At 39.4% G+C, this 23,007-nt stretch overlaps 1 protein-coding gene and 1 long non-coding RNA gene across 3 annotated transcripts in view; one reads left to right on the top strand and one right to left on the bottom strand.

Moving 5' to 3' along the window:
• Nucleotides 1–282: 282 nt before the first annotated feature.
• On the top strand, nt 283–21,880 carry LOC144017991 (uncharacterized). Its single transcript, XR_013283312.1, has 3 exons — nt 283–402; nt 10,476–10,580; nt 21,741–21,880. It is a non-coding gene; the product is annotated as an uncharacterized LOC144017991 (long non-coding RNA).
• spon1a (spondin 1a) overlaps nt 18,589–23,007 on the bottom strand; it is a 58,028-nt gene continuing 53,609 nt past the window's right edge. For both annotated transcript variants that reach the window (XM_077520038.1, XM_077520039.1), the window contains exons 15-16: nt 21,594–21,863; nt 18,589–19,597 (exon numbers count right to left, since the gene is read on the bottom strand). In XM_077520038.1, coding sequence (XP_077376164.1) covers nt 19,434–19,597; nt 21,594–21,863 — 434 coding nt within the window. In that variant the 3' untranslated portion in view covers nt 18,589–19,433. The remainder of the gene's footprint in view (nt 19,598–21,593; nt 21,864–23,007) is intronic.

Genomic DNA, 23,007 nt, shown 5'->3' with positions numbered 1-23,007 from the left:
AGCTATATATATATATAATATCCAAAACGGAAAGTGGATGGTTTATACTTAAAGCAGTGGGGAATTGTCTTAAAAGCGCATAGCTATCAAACACGGCCTGTTCTTACAAGAACAGACACAATTGTTGTTTTTGTTGTGCTGTCAAGCATCAAGTTTTGATTGACTGTTACAGCACATGTCATGCTTGCAATGTTTTTGTACCCGTTCTTACCAAATTCATATATATATATATAGCTATTGTGAAGTGAAGCGGAGCCGCCTACTGGCGAAGCAGTGTAAGTAGCAGCTATGTTTTTGAGGACCTGCACACGCAGTCACAGCACGGGAGGAAACGCAAGAATTTCCTCAAGTCTCACCATTGTTTTTTTTTTTTTATTTCGGAGCCTTGGCAGAGCATAATCTGTAAGTCATAACGCTTTGACGTATTTGTGTTTGTGATTATTTTAGGTTTCTTGGTGGTGAACTTTCTTTGAAAAGGCGGTGACTAGATGCTATTAGCCGTTAGCTGCTAACCTGCGCTAAAGTTATTGTTAGCCTACTTGTGTTAAGCAGACGTTAAATGGTATTGCTCACACTGTACACTTTATTTGTAGACAGGAGCACTTGTGTCTTGTTTTAATCTGTATGTTGCAGTTTCACAAAATAGGAAAAGAAGGAAGTAAAGAGTCTTTATTTTTGGAACTCTTTCACATGTTTAGCTCGCTGCCTAAGTTGCGCTAACTGAGGGCAGACGAATTAGCAACAGCCTTTATATCCAACTTTGAAGCCGCGAAGCCGTCGTATAACTCTCCCAAGAAAGGTTTCTCAGCATACGATCCTATAAATTTACAGTATCGAAACGAGAGAATATTTGAGACAGTACTTAGTAGAAACAACAGGGGTCTAAGAAATTGAGCGGTAAAAGAAAAGGGGTCTTCAAAGTAGTTGAAACAGTAGTCTGCTCGCGAAATGGCTGCTCTGTCGCTTCAACGGCTTTCAACGGGCGTGTATGGGCTATCGGCTATCCAGTAATATATACAGATCAGTGAGACGAACAACACAGGAGAAGTGACAACGCCGGGTGAATCAAGTACAACACCACGCAAAACAGTTTGCTGTAGAAGCATAAACAAGCTAAGGAGGTTGCGCAAAACGACGATGACACGGCTATCCTCCATTGTTGTTGACAGACTGGCGGTCTATGGTGTCCACATTGGAACGTACGGGGCGCGTTTTCAATACTTTCCACTCTGGAACCCGGTTTCAAAAGTGATCGGTTTCAAGCTCCAAAACGGAAAGTGGATGGTTTATACTTAAAGCAGTGGGGAATTGTCTTAAAAGCGCATAGCTATCAAACACGGCCTGTTCTTACAAGAACAGACACAATTGTTGTTTTTGTTGTGCTGTCAAGCGTCAAGTTTTGATTGACTGTTACAGCACATGTCATGCTTGCAATGTTTTTGTACCCGTTCTTACCAAATTCATATGCTGACACAAAAGTCGTACACTGCAGTTAGCTAATCACTGGGGAAAAAAAAAAAAAAAGTATTAAAGAGATTTGCTGTTCCAAAATGTAATTGATATAGCTTCAGGATATTATTAGCTCGAATTTCTCAAAAGAAGCACGTGAGAGTGCCGCGATTTTCATCCTTATTTCCACCGAGAAAGAAAAACAGCAGCCCATTAACAATAAGCACGTTTAATGAGCTGGAGCCTGCATGCTTTTTTTTGTCTTGTTGCTCCGCTCTTGTAGAAGTGCGCCGTCGAGCTTCTCCGCCTTGTAATCATGACAGCGTAGCCAATATTACGCAAAATATGACGACCATCTTTGACAGTTATGAATACGCGGGGCTGGTGAGTGTGTAATAGCGGTTATGATGATTGTGACGAGCTCCTGTTCATCTCCATCGGCGTCTCATTTTCCTTATCCGCTCTTCAACTCACAGTTTTGGTCATGAACTAATGCAGCAAGCTCAGCACACAGTGTTCACTCGCTTTTCAAAGGCCGTTGTGAAAGATGCCTGCAGACGCTCTTGGCACTGAACGAGTTGCATCTCTATAATCGTTTCTTTCCCAACTGGCTCTCACTGTTCTACACGGGATTAGAAGAGTTTAATCGCGGCCTATTTTATCTCTAACTGGAGGCAAGTTTATCATGTCGCACAATCGGGGGGCAGCACAATAGTCGATTGGTGAGTTTTGTGGCCTAACAGTAACAGGGTTTCTGTTTTGAGTGTTTGTGGGTTTTCTCTGGGTGCTCTGGATTCTTATTGCAGTCCAAAAACAGTAGTAGGACTGGGTTAAAAAAAAACACACACAAAAAAAACAAAAAAAAACAAAAAAAAAAAAAAACACGAATAATCGAAATTGAATCGATTTTCCTTATTGAGCCTGAAAGCGCTATATAAATAAAGGTGACTTGACTTGATATCGATTCATAAAAACATGAATCAGTTATTTTAATGTCTTTTTTTCTCCCATAAACTCATAAGGAAATAGAATTATTAAACCCTTTTTTGTTCACATGATTTTAAAAGTATTTTCTTACATGACCTAATTGCACTTTAAGACCATTTGGAATCTTTATTTACCATTATGGAATTAGAATTAAGGAATTATTATTCTTCTCATCCTTGCTGATGTCAGTGTTTATGTAACACTTAAGTGATTATAATACAGGATACTTTCATTAATAAACTATGGTAAATCATTTAATCAGGTGCTGCCTCCGCAGAATTGAACTTGGAATTTGTTTGTGGCGTTTTTAAATCATGCCCTCGATCTTTAAGAAGAATTGATGTCCATAAATTATCAACATCGATTGAATTGAAGAAGATCGAATCGAATCGGGGAAAAAAAATCTAATCAAACTGAACTCTTGTAAATCAAAATTGAATCGATTGAGGAAATCCAAATCGATACCCAGCCCTAAAAAACAGTATGCAAATTTCAGGGTTCTCCCCAGTGCTTTATATACCTGGCGGCCAACCAGGCTTTTAGTTGATCGGTTATTTCAGAGCTTGTCATTCTCCGTACATCCCGTTGATGAATATGTTTCAACGCTGGTCGTTTCATCAACCGAAAAAACAAAGTTGCAGAATATTTTCTGTGTCAGTTTTGTTTCCCACTCCATCCCGGACCACCAGGTTTTCTGGGGGAAACCCTGAGTTTGCATTGCAAAGCCGCTTTAGCAAGGAAACTCAGAATTCCCGCTCCCCAGCCACTTCGTCTCACTCTTTCAGCTGGAATCTCTCGGGCGTTCCCTGGCAAGCCGCGAGACGTAGTCTCTCCAGCGTGTCCTGGGCTGACCCCGGGGGCCTCCCTCTCATGGGACGTGCCCGGAACACCTAACTAGGGAGGCACATCCTGATCAGATGCCCGAGCCGCCTCATCAGGCTCTACTCCGAGCCGCTCCTGTATGAAAATAACCATGTTGTAGACCATAAAAAAACCAAAAAATAATATTATTAAAACACTTATTACACTCACTGTCATGAGCAGAGTATTGTGTGGGACGTGCCAAAATCACATATGCAAACTGAATAAAATGAAAGAAACACAAGACTAACGAGACTTGTCGAAATGTATATAAAACCTCAGAGTTTCATTAGTCTCCCACATCCTTCATCATGACTGAAGATTAGGGCATCAAAAGCACTTTATTGTGTATGGGAATATCTGTACGTGTCAATTGGCATGTGACCTATCCTGTATCTGCCCTGCTTCTCAACCTCAAGTCAGCTGGGACAAGCTCCAGCCCCTGTGGGGTATAGAACACAAATGGATGGATGGAATTAATATAAGCCATCAATCCACTTTAGAGGAAAATCCGTGGTAAGACGAAGAGAAAATCGGGACTACTGCTTGTAGGCGTTCTAGCAAAGCGTTTAAAGTGATTCCGCTCAAGCTGGATGGGGTTCTTATCATGTAGCTTGTCGCGAGCTACTGAGTGCCAACAGTGAGAGGGATGAAAATTGTTGTTGAGCGTGTCGGAGGCAGCACGCTCATTCAGAAGCAAGAACGCCATAATTTGTTGTTTCACAGATGTGAGTGCACTTTTCTCACGTAAAAATTGCCGTGTATCTTTGGAGGTTGGATTTTCAAGGGTGCACACAGAAACATGCCAAAACGAGAAGACGTTTTAGACGTGTAGATGAAATAATGAAATGACTTTCATTGTCAGCCAAGAAGCTGATCCTTCCGATGCTCTTCCACATGCAAATTAGTGAAATTTGACTTAATTCCACATTATGTTGGTCACAGAAATGACCACACATTGTTTAGCTCTGTTCAATTATTTCCCTGCAGAGAAGAAGCAACATGTTTTAATTGGCACAAAAAAAATGGTCTACCAGTTGTAACTTTCAGTTAGTCTGTCGACGATCTGGGTTGATTTTGCATTTCAGTGGTAACTCAAAATTTGGACATAAGCAAAAATAAATTTAAATAAGGGAGTCCTCGAGTTAAGGCTCACTCGACCTAAGGCGTTTTGATTTCACAACGGTTATGCCCAGTCCTGCCATTTTGGCCCCTTCCGCCATTTTGGCTCCTCGTCCGCCATATAGCTTGCTTCGTTTTCCCCTCGTTCGCTATTTAGCCCTTAGCTAGTGCGAGCGCTTGTGTGCTTGTGGGAGTATCTTTGGCTTTTTCGCCCTCCTTTTCCCCCACATCATGGCCCTAAAAAAGAAGGAAACAAAGCGAAACACGGGTTAGGACAAAATCACCACCAGAAATGAAGACAAGCCCTGATCTGTAAATTGAGAAGTAGTTTGTTTGTTTAAATTCTGTATTTAAAAAGTGCCTTTTTCCAGAGTCAAACCGGCAGACTGGCCCTTTGAAATCAAACAATAGCATTTAACATTGTTTTTTTCTAAATTCAGTCCTTTTTCTGTGCCCGTATTTCTATTTTTGCTTTGTGTGTGAGTGACAGGTCTTAAAAACAAAGACGAACGAGCATGTATGTGTGTGCGTGTACACGTGCGCATTCGTGCGTCAGAGACAGAGGGTGTAAGAGAGAGCCAGGAGGCTGCAGAAGTGATCATACTGAGTGTATCAAGAAGGAGATAAGGCAGAGTATTAGTGTGGGGGGGGGATGGAGAAGAAGGAAAACTGTAAGTCAGAGGAAAAAAGATACACTTGGGAAAAATTGATTTTGAATAGCCAAGAGAGGTTTCTCAGGAAAGGATTTTGCTTCATCTATGTTCCATCGATAAACTCGACATTTAGATAACATTTTCATCACGTCTGACAGTGAAGAATGACGTGGATTTTTCTCTCGCTGATTGAGAGCTTGCGGAGGGTTCGTGCAGATAAATGCCCGTTGAGGAAGGTTTCCGCCAGACGAACACATCGCACGGAGAGGGCAGCTGCTAAAATGCCATTACAAAGCAGCAAACGGGTATTTGAAGCTGCTGGTGCCTCTGGGGTCCTGCAAACATTAACGTGTAGGGTCCACCAGAGGCTTGCAGTTACACGTTAAAACTCTTTTTCAGCCAGCCCACACCAATGCGCTGAAAAGCAGAAGCGGCTACATTGGTCCCAGAATGCAGACTCGTTTTCAAGCAATCTTGCTCACTACTGATGAGTGCCATGTAACCCGGGATGGTCCACATGGATGGAGTAATGTTGTTGTTGTCGAACGTATGGCCCGCGGGCCATAACCGGCCCGTCACGGGGTACAATCGCGGGGATGGGCAGCTAATTGGGAAAAATGTGTTTTAAGTTTATTGTTGTTATCGAGAGGTCTGTTCAATAACATCACAATTATGTTGATAAAAGTAAAGATAATGTCAAAATAATAGGCAAATAATTGACGTACTCGTCTTTGGCCAAATCGATGCCAAATTGAACACGCTTTCCACTTTTAGGATGAAATGCGAGGCAAAGCTGTAACAGTAGCTGATGATGTGTAAACACAACAACATTGTCAATCCACATATATATATATATATATATATATATATATATATATATATATATATATCCATCCATCCATTTTCTTGACCGCTTATTCCTCACAAGGGTCGCGGGGGCTGCTGGCGCCTATCTCAGCTGGCTCTGGGCAGTAGGCGGGGGACACCCTGGACTGGTTGCCAACCAATCGCAGGGCACACAGAGACGAACAACCATCCACACCCACACGCACACCTAGGGACAATTCGGAGCGCCCAATTAACCTGCCATGCATGTCTTTGGAATGTGGGAGGAGACCGGAGTACCCGGAGAAGACCCACGCGGGCACGGGGAGAACATGCAAACTCCACCCAGGAAGGTCCGAGCCTGGACTCGAACCGGAGACCTCAGAACTGGGAAGCGGACGTGCTAACCACTCGACTACCGTGCCGCCCTATATATATATATATATATATATATATATATATATATATATATATATATATATATATATATATATATATATATATATATATATATATATATATATATATATATATATAATATATATATATATATATATATATATATATATATATATATATATATATATATAAAGCTTTTGCTTTGGGCCTCATTAGTTTTTGCAGTGTCATGACTCGAGTCATGCAGGAGTAATGTTTGGGTCTTGTCTCATGTCTGGGGTCAGGGCTGGGTTAAGTTTGAGTAGAGTTCATGACCGTGCGCCAGAGTTCACGACCCGTTACGTGTTTGTTTTGGGTATTGAAGTAACTGCAACCAGTTTCAACTAGTTTAGGCTATATGATGTCTGGACTATGTGATATGCTTTTGTTATTCTTTTATGCTATATGATGTTTGTTGATGTCAGGAACTATCGTAATTGCTAGGTTAACAGCAAATCAGAGAATTCCATGTCAGTATAGGTACTCACATGTCTAGCCACAACCAATGAGATTGATTGACTGTCTATATAAGAGTCTGAGAATTGTGTGTATTTTGCCGGATTATTGTCCACCTGTTCCTGTGTACAGCGTCTCTGAGTTTCTGTGCCTCTCGATGTGAATAAATAGATAAAATCTTATTTGTGTCTGCGCCTTTTGGGATCCAAACCTCTCAACACACAACATGCAGTTCTTAATGTGGTGGCCTATTGTTTAAGTTGATACTTCTGGGGTGAAGCAGAACTATAAAAGAAACTCATGTCAACAATAGAATCTAAATAAGGTCGATTTTGTCCATTTGTTAAGCAATGGCTGTCCAACTAAACACAGCCAATGTGTGAATGTGTCTGAATGAGCATTTGAGATGCAACCGTCACTGAATGAATGGATGCGCAATAGGCAGCAAGTGCTTCGAAGATAGAAAAGGGCGTTGTAGCTGGAGACTTTTGCCTTTTAGAATTCCATGGGGGAACATCCTGCATTTTAGTCTATAAACAGATGTGAAGAAATGAGATATACAGTAAATATACACTCATTGACCACTTCATTAGGTACACTTGAACAATATAACGGGATCCAGTACAATATAATCTGAAATCTGATCTATACAGAGATAACAAAGCAGTTTTGGATGATAACTTTCAGAATCAAAAGCCTCCAAAGGAAGAATGTGCTTTGCACTGAGTTGAAGGCAAAGACATAAAGAGGCAAGCGGGAAAACAGCACGTCACTGAGATAATCAGCTGGTGAGTGGAAGCAGGTGTGCCAAAGTAGACCCAGTGGGCCGGTTGTGGGGGAAAAAAAAAAAAAAAAAACACTGTTGGGAAATAACACACAACGGAAGCAATTGGAGTGTCACCACAATGGTTGGCGTCATGTCCTACAGTGCATATAAACTCAGCCATCGAATCGTAAATATCTGCACGGTCACGATGCGTCACGATCAAACGTTGTGTGTGGAGTTTGCATTTCCTCCAGGTTCCTTCCGCATTCTCAAAAACATACACATTCCATTTTGGAGCCAATCGCGAAGTGGGAATTGAGCCCATTACATTTTCTTAAACATCTGCCATGAAACATGTCACGATACGATCTGTTATTTCCCGCAAACACTAGTTGACATGACCGCTCAATACTTGAATACAGAGTGTGCACTACAAGGTTAAAAAAAAAAATAAAAAAAATGTATAATGAAGACTTATCCAGGTGTGTTTCACTGATATGTTTTCCATTTCAGAAGGAAAAAGTGAAATTACTTTGGGATTGAGGGAGATTGATCTTCCCAGCCATCATCTCTGCCTGTGTGATTGGCAGACGACAAGCTAAGCAGGGAATGAGATGTGTTGCTCTGCGAGACACTGTTGCACCTCATGCAGGAGCATTCCAGAAAAAGGTTAACACCTGCTAAACCTGCTGGGCCCCGTGGGAAGATGCTCTTAAAGAGGATTTAGGCGGGAGCGAAAAAAAAAAAAGTAGAAGATGGACAGATGTATTCTCACAATCAGATTCAGGGTGGCTTTATTATTCATTTGTGCCAAGCCTAGTTGCAAAATAACCAAACAAACAAGAGTGCTTGTTTCATGACATAAATCATGGATACTTACGTTTTACGGTCAGAATCACAATGCTGTCTTGAAATACAAGTTGAATTCATTCCAGGAAAACACAAAACACTTAAATCATCTTTTCCCATTGAAATGAATTGAAATGCTATTAATAATAATTAAAAAAAAAAAAAAAAGTCCTGGATTGGCTGGCAACCAATTCAGGGTGTACTGCCAGCTGGGATAGGCCTTTTTTTTTTTTTTTTTTTTTTTTTTTTTTTTTTTTTTGCAATTGTTCACTACATCTGCTAATTTTCTGCTTATTGTGCATTAAGTTGAGTTGAGTTTGCGACACAAGTTTTTGATCCCAAGGCAAAGCAAAAAAAATAAAAACAAATGGGCGGAGCAGCAGCAGCAGCAGCTTGTCTATAAAAAAAAAAAACCCCCAAAAAAACATAATTCGGATCACTTGTATCTAGGGATGGATGAGTTCTTGATACCGGCCTTATTTCAAGGTATCGCGTACTCAGGACGATGACCACATATTTGGATGTGGTCCGTTTTTCTTTTTTAACCGTTTTATTTATTTATCCATCCATCCATCCATTTTCTTGACCGCTTATTCCTCACAAGGGTCGCGGGGGCTGCTGGCGCCTATCTCAGCTAGCTCTGGGCAGTAGGCGGGGGACACCCTGGACTGGTTGCCAACCAATCGCAGGGCACACAGAGACGAACAACCATCCACACTCACACGCACACCTAGGGACAATTCGGAGCGCCCAATTAACCTGCCATGCATGTCTTTGGAATGTGGGAGGAGACCGGAGTACCCGGAGAAGACCCACGCGGGCACGGGGAGAACATGCAAACTCCACCCAGGAAGGTCCGAGCCTGGACTTGAACCGGAGACCTCAGAACTGGGAAGCGGACGTGCTAACCACTCGACTACCGTGCCGCCCCGTTTTATTTATTTATGTATTTATTTATTTATTTGAATTAATTTCGTTGTGTGTTCTATGCAATTGTATTGTATTTTATGAATAAATGGGGAAAAAATAATAGAAAATTGACATTATCCATCCATCCATCCATTTTCTTGACCGCTTATTCCTCACAAGGGTCGCGGGGGCTGCTGGCGCCTATCTCAGCTGGCTCTGGGCAGTAGGCGGGGGACACCCTGGACTGGTTGCCAACCAATCGCAGGGCACACAGAGACGAACAACCATCCACACTCACATGCACACGCACACCTAGGGACAATTCGGAGCGCCCAATTATCCTGCCATGCATGTCTTTGGAATGTGGGAGGAGACCGGAGTACCCGGAGAAGACCCACGCGGGCACGGGGAGAACATGCAAACTCCACCCAGGAAGGTCCGAGCCTGGACTTGAACCGGAGACCTCAGAACTGGGAAGCCGACGTGCTAACCACTCGACTACCGTGCCGCCCCGTTTTATTTATTTATGTATTTATTTATTTATTTGAATTAATTTCGTTGTGTGTTCTATGCAATTGTATTGTATTTTATGAATAAATGGGGAAAAAATAATAGAAAATTGACATTAATTTAATGTAATTTTAACTGAAAAGGATAGGTATTTTTTATTTTTTCCAATTACCTATCATTGGTTTAATAGAAATTTTGTGCACAAAAAGTAGTAGTGGTATTGATACATGCTTTCAGTATCTGTGACTACTCAAGTTGAATACTTGATACTTGGTGCGGTCTTTAAAAAAAAGTGCTATCAAACATCCCTACTCGTATCTCAGAGCACCACTGTAAGAAGGAAACAAGGATTCATATAATAGCCTATTATATGAATCTGCTTCTATTTTCTTTTTTCCTAGAGCCGTAGTTGAGAAGTTTGTGAAGTTACTCATGATGAAAATACATCATTGTGGGCTCATTTGGCCTACCACGACTCATAGCATTTGCACATGGAAATGCCACGTTTATCTTGGCATTTGTGATTCACACCTAACCAAACGCGAGTGATTTTCTTTTATAAGGCCTCTATTGATCGAGCAATGAGTGATAACCAAAATGAGGCTTGCGGTCCAGTGTGTATATAACGTTTTTCCGCCGTCTCTTTGCAGAGCCTCAGCTGGCTTGTTGCATATTAGAAAGGCAGAACTCAGTAAGTCGACTCTGGGGAACGGAAGGCTCGTCGGAGCGCCTCGTTGGTGTTTGTAATCGCTCAGGTGAGAATGCGAGAAGTCCTGTTTGCATTAATGTGTGTGCTGTTTTTTTGTATTATACATGTTCCTGGATTGACCTAAGAAGCAGACAGCGGTGCGATAAGAAACTAATGGATTTATAAATATTTTATTGTGCGTCATCGTGTTGAAGTCACAGTACAATTCTGTGCTTGATTTGATATATTTTTTTATCATATTTGTGTTAAGCAAGCTTAAAGTGGGATGTTTCACTCAATGTGTTATCTCATCATACATGTTCCTTCTCACTCTCCTGTGGCTCTGTGTGACTAATCAACCCCACACCCCAGCCTTGTAGGTGTCTGGTCTTTCCCAACACCATTGCAACATTGCATCTCGCAGTCAAACACACACACACACACACAGCCCTGCATGGTGGGTTGCCACGGTAACAATGCAGCGATTACCTCTCGCGCTCATGTCTTTGGTTATGGCTGTCCACATCCATTCCTATGTGGAAAGATTGAGCGCTGTTCCGCTCGCCAAACGTCTAATCTGGGTTGGCGCCGATGGAGAACGCCTGCAAATAGGCCACAGCTTGCGTAGAACCGCTTTCCGCTCTTTGCGTGATGGCAAAATAGGCGACTTGAAGAAGAGCCCCATTTTTCTGTCATACTGCAAAAGGACGAACGCGTCTTCCAGTGGCGAGCTGTGATTTTTTTGTAGTGGACATGCTGAAGACTCACATATGCAAGTACCCGTAAGGGTGCGACCGAAAAAATTTGGGGGTATTTTTATTATTAATTTCAATATTAAATATTATTTTATACCGCTGTGTAGGTATAAAATTAAAGCAGAAATATTCAGGACAGGTTGATACGCACACACTGTAATGTAACCAGTTCCGTGGTGTATGAAATGACAAAATCCCAATTTGCCAGTTCGTTGGAATTGACACTTTCTTGAAATTAGGAACGAAATTAGTCCCCATTTTCGTGATGATTTACTCCAGTTAGGACGACCACTTGAAATGATATTTTCGCTGGAGCATTCCTGGAACGCACCGGAGAACCGCGGAGCACATCCGAGAACTCTGGAGCCTCCTCGGGCATGAAATATGGCCATTTTCCGGCCCTCTATCTCCGGGATGCAAAGCCACTGACTGCTAGCCAGTGCTAGTCACAAATTATAACCAGCACAGTACAACAGCTCTCGATGCTAGCAGGAAAAAAAAAGTACAACAACAAACAATCTTCTCATGCGTCATTCGTAAATTCGTACTTTATCACCTTTTCATAAAGCTATACAGTCTATATATGAATTATCGAAACATTCCATTCTATCATGTTGTATATTTTTGTGTTCAGAGATCCAAAATCAGAGTTCTGCTTAATCTTAATTGCTTCTTATTCGGCATATGACGTAAACGTATGTGCGGGACGGCAAACCTCAGGCTTGTCCAACACCATCAGTTTATGTGGTTAAAACAGCCGTTAGAAAGGATACCACTAAAGTCAATTCAGGAGAAATTAACAGGCTTTGAGGAGGTGGCAGTTAATATAGTCTTAAAGACACCTCACAAATTCAAATGGAATTGCAGGTTGAGGGTTGGGGCTAGGCAATGTTAGAGAGCACTAGCAGGAACAATCACATGGTCGTGTGCGGGAAGCCATTAGCTTGCATAAACGGGTGCTTCCTCCACTGAGCTCCATTCATTGATTTAACGATTATCTGTCTTTGCTATATGGACGAACATTACACTGAGCAAAGGACGGTCACACTTTTATTACCCACCCTGCAAAAAAAAATAAAAAATAAAAAAATTGAATACTGTCAATCGGGAATGATTTGTGCAATGGCAAAAGGGCAAATGTCAATCTCGCTATGTTTTATATTTAATGCCGAGTATAGGTGGTATTTGACAAATTAATGTGTACTACTATACTGTATATTTAGCAATGAAACATTTACCATAAATTATGATCACATTTCTAACAGTATAATTGTTTCAAATTTGTCAATTAATATGCTTCAACCATGTTTGGAAAATAATTATGGAATAAACAGATTATTAGATTTTGCGTTCTCACACTTTTTACACAATTTCTATTAAAAATAAAATAGAATAAAAATCTCTCCAAGTACAAGTTGTGCATTAAAATCATGCAGATGTCTACTGAGTTGTCCGCACAGAACAGATTTAAAAAAAAAATAAAATATTGCCAATCTTCAACTTTTAATATTGTAAATAGTAAATTTGCTGAATTCTTGCTTTAAATGATTGAAAGCAGAAAAATCACTCGATCATTTAACATGTCACACCTCAGGAAAATCTATCAAGATAATCTTACCGTATCACAAGATCAGGTAATTAAGGCTTGCTGACTTTGGTCAAAAGTGGGGAATTGGTCTTCAAATCAAACACATTACGTTCATGTGTATACTCCAATTTAACATTGCATGTCGAGTCATTTTCATATCAAAACACTGTTTTGATTAAGTTTGGAAAGTCCGCAAAACATAAGCTCCTCTTTTTATCTCACGTTATAATCCTTTGTACAAAATTGGATTTAACAATAAGCTCTACGGGTAATTTAGGGTAAAACATCCCATAACACTGCAACCATGGAAACATTACAGCATCTGTGATTTTTTTATTTTTTTATTTTGTAAAGCAGGTGTTGGTTACCTTTGAGTACATGCCTCATTAGCGAGCTGCTTTTATCCAACGATCACCTGCACATCTGTCAAGAAATTGTGTTGGTGTTACTGATTTTGTTTCAGTCACTGTTATAGTGTCCATCTATCCATCCTTTTTTTTTTTTTTTTTTTTTTTTTTTAATTTTTTTTTTTTTTTTTTTTTTTTTTTTTAATAGTACCTGTCTGTCTATATTAGGATTGCAGATGAGCTGGAGCGTCTCCCAGATGCCTTTAAGCAAAAGGTGGTATGCACCCTGGACTGGACCCCAGCCAATATGAGCAGTAGTGATAAAAAAATAAATTTAAAAAAACCTGCCGTTCCACTCGATAAAACGTGCTCCTAAAACTTTGATGTCATCAAACAAATTGACCATACACATAAATAAAAGTCAATGCGCTGTGCTGTAATTGTGGTTAACGAGTAACACGAGAGCTCCGACAGAAATGAAAAGCAAGGGAATATCTCCCTCTTCCCCGTCTACGGAGCGAAAGCTGTGTTCAGTGAGGCGCCATATCACCATCATCATTAATTTCACAGGAAATATCACAGGGACCTTTGGTGCGGGCTCAACAGATGGACGTGTGATTTTCTGGTTTTCTCTGCATCTTTCCCTGATTCATTGGGGTCCAAACCAATCTGGACGGAGAAGATTGGACAAATTGAGAGAGAATACATCAGTGTTCCTAACGTCAAAACACAAGCAAACACATACCCAAATTGGCTTTCGGCGCATGTATCTGTAATGTATTTGCTTACATTTATTTTGCAAGGGACTGCGTTAAAACTGATAACTGTTATCATTTTGGTCAATAGACATGATATGAATTATTCATGTAAATTTCATCTGCAATTAATACTCTACCATCTGGCTCGAAAATGAAATCAGCACGTTGGCAATAACTTAAATGACGCGTGCCAAACAAGTTTTAAAAAGTCTTCACCCTGACCAATGTTTTATTGCTCAGATTTTAAAGGCCCGGTCTTGCCGGTTTCATTCTGGAAAAGGCACTTTGTAAATACAGGATTTAAACAAACAAACCTCTTCTCAATTTACAGCTCTGGGCTTCTCTTAATGTCTGGTGGTGATTTTTTTCCTAAACGTTTATGAACTTAATACTGCGACAATTCAGTTTGCTGGCAAAGTTATCATTTGACAGCTTGTGGCAAAATGTACACTCATCTGGTCTCATATTGAGCCAAGGCACATACTTTGCATCAGGACTCAGAAGAATCACCCAAAAATCATTCAACCAAAAGTATCGCAAAAGGTAAATACTATCTACTGAAATAAACAACAGGCGGATAACAAATTAATTGTACCATTTCATTAAGTCTAGAGCATGTGCTCTACCTGTAATTGTACATCAGTGGCATAGATAGATAAATAAGATACATTACATGTTATAAATAAAGAATTTTGGGACCATAATATAGCGGTTGGGAAGCGCTGAGTGAATCAACTAGCATACAGCAAGTTTCAACAAGTACATTTATTCACAGAACATTTGTTTATAAGGCTTAATTGTAATTCACTTACCTAGACTACATGTTGTTTAGCCAAGGAGTACATTCAAGTTCCATCTGATCGGACTAGAAAGGTAGTTTGCTAGCGACCAGACAATTTCAAGTCAGCTACGCCAGAGTTTGTTAGCTCAAATCTAGCTAGTTTACAGCCAGCTAGCATTTGATGATGCATTTGAGACGTCGTAAAATTAGGAGAAAACAAAAAAACCTTGACGTTCAAAAAGCCACATTGTTCCATTCGAACATAAATGACAATCATGACTGATGGCAAATACAAGCAAAGACTGCATTTGTTTTTTCTTAGCGAAGAGATGTTGACCTTCCTCACAATTATGTTTGTTCTTACAGTAATTTGCATATGAAGTGACATTTCAAAGATGTTTTCCATTTCAAGTCAAAGCAAGTTTTAAACACGGGCAGTTGGTTGTCACAGTCTATAAATTTGTGGAAAAAGAGTCAGCCACCACATTGATTTTCCTTTTGAGGTTTATTAGTTTATGAAATCCAATATTTCCACTGCTTCTGCGGCCGTGCCGAAGAAGTTCCCTCAAAGCCAAAAGCAGCGCGCTGTGTGATACAATCTCGTTTTATTTCTCCTTCTTTTCAGATACTTAAGAGCAACTTCCAAATGAAGTCATGGAATTTTGTGAACTTCATCATCATCACTCAGTGATCATTTCTGTGTACTATTATTGTGGAAAACTGTTGGTGACGAGAATGGATTATTTAAAGTTTTATTTGAATCAGGACTGATTAACACGCATATTACAATGAAAAATTGTGTCAGGCTGTGGGGAGAAATGAATTGTATTACAGTACTTGCCAGATTAAAAGCTTTCATTGGCTCATGATTATATAATGAACAAAATGTGGCCAGTAGGTTGTCACAAAACCTATTTATGCATTTTTGACACGTATCAAAATGAAATGCCACTATAAATTAAAGCCTCTTTCACACATTCATTAGGGGGAAAAAAAATCGTTTTCACCAACATCATCCATTTTTTAAAATCTGAAGTGTAACGTTCATGCTAAATTGGTTTAAGCAGTTAACCAGAATAGTGACATCAATCTACAGTTGCTTTTTTTATATATATATATATTCTAATAGCACAAGCTCTCTTGTGGTTAAATTAGATTCAATGTGTCTGCACACTGTTAAAATGTTAGCTTATAATCACGTTCATCGACAAAACTTTCCTTCACGGGTCTGTACAGGTCCGTTCATTCAGATAGGAAGTATGAAACTTCAGTACAACATTAACAAAAACACTTTTGGTGACAATTTTGAAAACAAATACTATTAATAAAGACTTCCATTTAACTAATTATATTACATATTACTTGTATTTGCGGGTGGGCTTAATGTGTAGCGCAACCCGTCATGATAATTTATGTTGAAAAATAATGTCTTTTTTTTTTTATGCCTTAACGTCCCTGTATGTTTTAGTTGTGCAAATATATTTTCTAAAACTGTTAGAATACATCCCACCTGATCGTTGGGGGCTTTCCACATCCACATCACGAGAGATGCTAGCAGCTCGCCACCAGTTAGCTCACGAGCGACCAGGCTTCTTATGTGAGCAGCTGGCCTGTCTGTGGTGTCGCCTCATCGCTTGGGAATTTAAATAAGTTGTTACATCAAGCTGTTCTGTAACTTATGGCACTAGGCAAGAGATGCAACATTTCGGAGTGTCCTCTTAGCTAGGTGGCTAACTGCGCTCTGTAGTCCGCTAAGCTAGCTGGCTAACTGCACTTTGTAGTGGTAAAACTGGGACGGATTGTTGACTTGTACTTAATAAACACGACATTTGTAGTCTTTTCAAACTTTTATTTCACGGACTGGTCAAACACCTGCTTGCCATCATTACCAAATCAACAAGCAATCGACCGGGCATGCCCCGACCGTTATATACTTTAACAGAGTCCTTGTTGTTATTTTCTTGCCTTCAGGTTTGTAGTTGGAGCTTCAATCAAGGGCTTAAGTTAAGAGGAGTTTCCAACCAGATCGCTGCCTAAAAAACACACATGAATCCTCAGAACATGCGTACTTTTCGTTTCTTGTCAGCTGATTTGTTTCAATTTCTCATGCAGTGTGTGTTTTAGTAGCTCAATCGCGGCTGTAATAATTCACCCTGCATGTTTCCAAAATCCTGTGGCGTGTGTAGGCTTCACATGTGTGGTGATGTTGGCATGGAAACAGGATTGGCATTGCGATGGATCGAATTTTTCACCCTGAGCCCCCAGTTTCCACACTGAGGAATGCATGACACTATCTATCCCCCCCCCTCCCAGCTATTATTACGCAGTGAAGGGGGGTGGGGAAATGCGGTTGGTATTATTGGTCAGGGTTTCAGCAAGCAAGCACGTGCATCATAATCCACAACCTTGATTTTCAAAGGGAAACCATATTTTTACCATGTCAATGGTTTTCGACTTCAGCCTTTGAAGGTCTTTCTGGAAATGTTCTATTTGTTGTGCCAACATTTTAAGAATGTGTTTATGGTCCCTCATCTAAGAGGCACAAAGTGTTTCTGAATTGACTTGTATCAAAATTATGAATGAAAATTATGAAATAACCTTTACAGTCTCCAACAAGGCAGTTGATCACCTGTAGCATCTTTTGAGTGCAGTCCACAGCCCCCACAAAAAAACAAAAACAATTGATGACAAAATTATTAATAAAATATAATAAAACAAAATCAATAATAGGATTAAAAAAAAAATACAACAAAAATATATACTCAGACATTCCATCACATGCAAGCCACTGTTAAAAGAATAAACTATTTCTTAGTGTCATCTAGTGGTTGAATAAGGGAAGTACAGCAATCGGCTCATTACTTATGTCGTATCCGATTAAAAAAAAATAATAAAAATTAAAAAAAAAGGGTAGAAACTTTGCAAAAGTGAAAAAAAAGCTCACCCGAAATTAGGAAGGAATATAAATGTTTAACTTAAATATTTATTGTGTTAACACCATCAACAAAGTCGAATCAAAATCAAATAATCACATAAAAAAAGTGATTAAAAGGCAAAAAAAAAAAAAAAAAAGTACAAATTATTTCACCTAAAATGCAATTCTGTGAATAAATTAAGTAAAGCATCTAACATATTTTATTTCAAAATTATATTTATAAAGGAGGTGAAGGAGCAGGATAGTTCAGCTATACACCACTTAATGTCACATATGAAACGTTTTCATATTTTTATTACCTTTTTTGGCATTATGCTGCAAATAATAATGACATTAAATAGTAATGATGAAATAAATGAAAGTTCTGCATAATAATTAAGAGTGACTTAATGAAACTCAATCAAGCCAAGAACACAGTTACTAATAACACATTTAATTTCTTACCGTATTATTAGTAATAGTGGCAGTGATAGTAGTAGTATACTATTACCAATATGATATCAGTTTACGCCACCAGACTGCCATCTATCCCAAATTGTCGAATAAGTGTAAGTGAAAAAAATCAAACCTAAATGAAAGCAAAATCTGTGTGCTAACCATCAAAGAAACCTTTGACTTCCATAAGTAGTACGCACATATAATATCAGAAAAAGTGTTTTGACGCTTATAAGTACAGCAAATATTATATATATATATTATACCTCAACTTTTGCTCAAGTAATATTCTAAAAGGTGACTATAGCATCTACCAAAGTTTTTTTCTGTCAAGATACTTGTACTATTACTCAGTTGCCTTCAGGTACTACTACTCACTTTGTCATGTTTTTTTTTTTTTTTTTTTTTAAATACAGGCTATGAAACACTCCTCCAAGATTTTAAATCTTAACCACTCTTGAGTAAAACCACAGATCCAGTTGACAAGTTGTCACATTTACTTTTATTGTAAAGGTAATGTTATTCCAAAAATATTAACATGTTAGCGGGGGGAAACGAGGTAAAAGGGGAGGAAAACAGTTTAAAAACATCTACACAACACTTTGGTAAGAATCTTAAGACATTATTTAAAAAAAAAAAATCCACAGGGGGGGAAAAAAAAATCTAACTCTTTAAGAATGTTAACTAATATCCATTCCAAATCTACTGAATGACATTGTTGGGTAAAAATCAATATTGTGTGACCCTAAAACAAACAGAATGCAGTGAAAAAAACGTTTGGAATGGCTGGGCACCTGTGCTTTAAATTACTATCGTGTAATACTAAGAATACCACAGGATATAATAGGTATTTTATTTATTAAATCAATTTGAATAGTTCCAAGATATATTGTACCACAACACATTTACAGTAATCTTGCAAAAGTGCATCGGAGCTACAGCACAGAAGAATCAGTCTTGTTTGACGTGGCAGATCTTCATGTTTGTCTCCTGATGATCACTTTAAAACTTCTGCGAGCCTTCAACAGGACGGTGGAATGAAAACAAACCCCGATTTGGTTGCACTGCTGAATTGTAATGTCACAGGGACGAGCCCTGAAGAAAGTGGACAGCAGAGGGCATTATTAGAACTTTAAACCAACAAATTCAAATCCTGCCATTGCCCCCAATCGGAATCATCAAAATAAACAGAAATTGACATTTTATTACTAGTAGATGTTTAGTATATGACATTAGAGTGCCATCAAAGCCCGGAATAGAGTGCACTGGGCAATGCCTGGTCTTGTTCTGGAGCCTCCCAATGCTGTCCCATGCCTCCTTCCTAGCACGGGTGCACGTTACAGGCTCGGATCTCCTTCCTGTCCTTGCAGCTGGACAATTGTGCAGTCTTGAACCTTTGCTTGACAGTCATGAGCCGTTCTTGAATACCCCCGCCACACACTTTGGTGCATTCCGTCCAATTTGACCACGGCCGCATTTTGCAACCTAGGTGAATGACAGACAGATGGACAGATTGATCGTTTGTTGAAGATATTTGATCTGTTGGACATTAAAGAATGTGAATAGCCTGAACAACAGATGGATAGTTATACAGACTTCCTTCATAAAAATATACATCAAGTGATAACTAAAAATGCATGGTCATAAATAACCATAATGTAACAGACTTGTAACGACTTTTTTCACTTGTATGCGATTCTATGATTGTTGTTGTTTTGTAATACAGTGCTTCTCAAATAGGGGGCCGCGAGGCTCCATCAAGGGGGGCGCGTTTGACCTCGGGGAAGATGCTTTTTTATTTTTTTATTTTTTTTTTACTGTCCTAGAATAAAGTGCAATTGCACCTCCACTACATTAGGGGGCAGTGGCGCTCTTATTATTGGCAGAGTGTGCGCAGGGACCATTCGCTCGGTGGTGTAGGGGTTTTGTTTGCACTGAGCACGCGCGCTTTCACACAGCAAACATAATAATCCATCCATCCATCCATTTTCTTGACCGCTTATTCCTCACAAGGGTCGCGGGGGCTGCTGGCGCCTATCTCAGCTGGCTCTGGGCAGTAGGCAGGGGACACTCTGGACTGGTTGCCAGCCAATCGCAGGGCACACAGAGACGAACAACCATCCACACTCACACGCACACCAAACATAATAATAATAATAAAAAATAAATCAGCACAAATTATTTTATATTTTTGTTTTTTGCAGGTTAAAGGTTTTTTTTGTTTTTGTTTTTTTTTTTTTTTTTTTTTAATATTGTGCTCCCGAGTTAGTGTTGGTGATCAGTTTGAATGCATTATTATTTATTGATTTTATGTAATTTTATTTTTCCGTATCATATGGTTTGAAATGGTCAGTCAAAAAATGGTCATAGTTTATTTAAGGATTTAATTTTATTTTTGAATTTCAGATGCACTTTAAATCTTTTCTCTTACAGTTAATAAAGCTATTCTTTGTTGTAAATTGGTCCATATTTTTTTCTTCTTTTTTTTTTTTTTTTTAATTCTCTTATACATTAATATGGATACAATGTTATGCAGAGGTGTGCTTATAACAATTTTATAGACAAATAATACTATTTATAGTCGCGTGGGGGGGCGGCACAAGATGTTTTATTCTTACTAGGGGGGGCATGACAGAAAATAATTGAGAAGCACTGGAGTAATACAAGTCTAACCATTTATAAAAGACACCTAGTTGCCAGCAGCTGAAAAAAAAAGGGATTGAATGCAAATGTTAACATGCTAGTTAAATGGTGATGTCTCTTTATTTAGCAGTAGCTATATTTACAACATGTACTGTTACTTCTTTCTGCTGCAGCAGAAACCCTTCAACAGCAAACTGCTCGTGCCTTAAATGCTGGCACCCTCTGCTGGTTGCTCTCGTAAAAACCAATTGTACTATGCTTAGTTTAAAAAAATAGTTGGGTCAAAAATAACCCAATTTGTCTCAAAATGAGACCGACGCACTACTTGGGTCGATTTGACCCAACGTTGTTGGTCATTTTGTACAAAACAACCCCCCAAAAATTGGGTCAGTTTGTACAAAACAATTCAGAAAGTTGGGTCAATTTGAACCAAAAAGTGACCAACACAATTTTGGGGGGCTTTTCATTTATAGCACATTATTTATTTATTTATTTATTTATTTTTTACTACTACTTGGGTCAATTTGACTCACTTTCTGGTTGGCTTTGTACAAAAATAACCCAATTTTCGGGGTATTGTTTTGTATATAACGAGCCAGAAAGTTGGGTAAAATTGATCAGACTACACTCTAAAAACAGTAGGGTCAAAAAATACCCCAGTATGGTGAAACGGTGACCAATTGACCTGTTGGGTCAATTTGAACCAACTTTCCGGGTTGCTTTGTACAAAATGACCTAGAGAGACCCAAAATGACCCAAAGTCTCATTTGGACCCAAATTGGGTTATTTTTGACCCAACTGTCTTTCGACAGTCAATGACTTGATGAGAGACACCAACCTGGATGCTCAGACGCGACCTCAGTCCTGTCCTGTTTGCTCCTCCTTTTTTCCCGTTGCTCCTTGCGTCTTTTCTTGTCCTCGCTGTTCCCCTGCCCTCCCCTGGTGCACTTCCTGACCTTACACTTCTTCCTCTGGATGCTCTCAGGACAGTGGTCCCCTCCAAACTGAGGCTCCAGCTTGACTGTGCGCGTCCGGATGGTGTGGCCTTTCCCGCAGGACTTGTTACACTCGGACCACTCGCTCCACTCGGACATGATGCAGTCTATGGCTGACAAGTGAATAAGGTAATTAACTCATTTGCGCCCAAAGACGTATTTATACGTTTTTTTTATTATGTTTTTTTTATGCTAGAGCATACAGAAGGCTTTGATGCAGCCTCTGAACTGAAGAAAACATTTGAAGCAATGATAGTTATTGCAAAAACAGCCAGCAGGTGGCAGCAGAGTATAAGAGATCAAACAGAGCCATGTTGCAAAAAACTCTTTTCCCCACTGTTTTAAACAGATTTGTGATGAAACTTAGCTATTCTAATGCCAATTGCTGCAAAACAGAAACAGATAGAAATATTCTTTTTTTGCCTGATGAAAGAAGAGATGCAAATTTTTCTTTTGGTAGATTCCATGTTTTATAGCAATAGAACACAATACTCTGTGGGCCTTGCAAAAGCAGTCAAAATCCAGTAAAGGGGTTGCTTCAGTGAAAATGGGTGGGAGGGAATGAGTTAAGATGGCGTGAGGAAAGCGGATTACAAGAAAATACGTTTCACGCGAGGGTAAGAATCCTGTAAAAAACGTGACCTTTTCATCCAGTATTTTTTTTAGAACACGTCACTTACAAATTTGAAGATATTATGGTAAAAACAGCATCTAAAATACAATCGTGTTACTGCATGGCATAGTACAGATGACATTGGGATTCTGTGGTGAACGCACGGAGCGGGTGGAGGAACATTCAGAAAGGTGGAGGCATGTGCTGGAATTGAGAGGAATGAGGATAAAGCAGAAGTACGACGAAATATACAGTACAGTTTGTGCATGTCAAACTGGATTCACAGCCTTCCCCCATTTATAATTTTAACTTCTGAAATAGTAAGTTGATAACACATCACATAAGTGTCAAACAAATTTGAAAATGTTGCTGTCAGTCAACGATGCGGCAAAATAGCTGAATTTGACAGTCAAGCATCAGTATTCTGAGCCCTGGAAGAGCCTACTTTCGACCCTCTTCTCATTCTTTCTCCTGCTTTCACAGCTGAAAAATAAAGTTGTTGAACTGCCTCGTTAAGTGAAATACAAATTAAGTTAATTCACTTTTTATTACAGGAAACTCAATTAGTAACTCATTTAAAGTGATAAACAAGTGAATATAGATGTACTTTAAATTTACTGAAGAACTGGGGTCATCGACTTCTT

This window comes from Festucalex cinctus, chromosome 4, assembly GCF_051991245.1.
Source record: "Festucalex cinctus isolate MCC-2025b chromosome 4, RoL_Fcin_1.0, whole genome shotgun sequence".
NCBI classification, from domain to species: domain Eukaryota; kingdom Metazoa; phylum Chordata; class Actinopteri; order Syngnathiformes; family Syngnathidae; genus Festucalex; species Festucalex cinctus.
The sequence above is the reverse complement of the archived record's forward strand: the minus strand, read 5'-3'. Positions and strand labels throughout refer to the sequence as shown.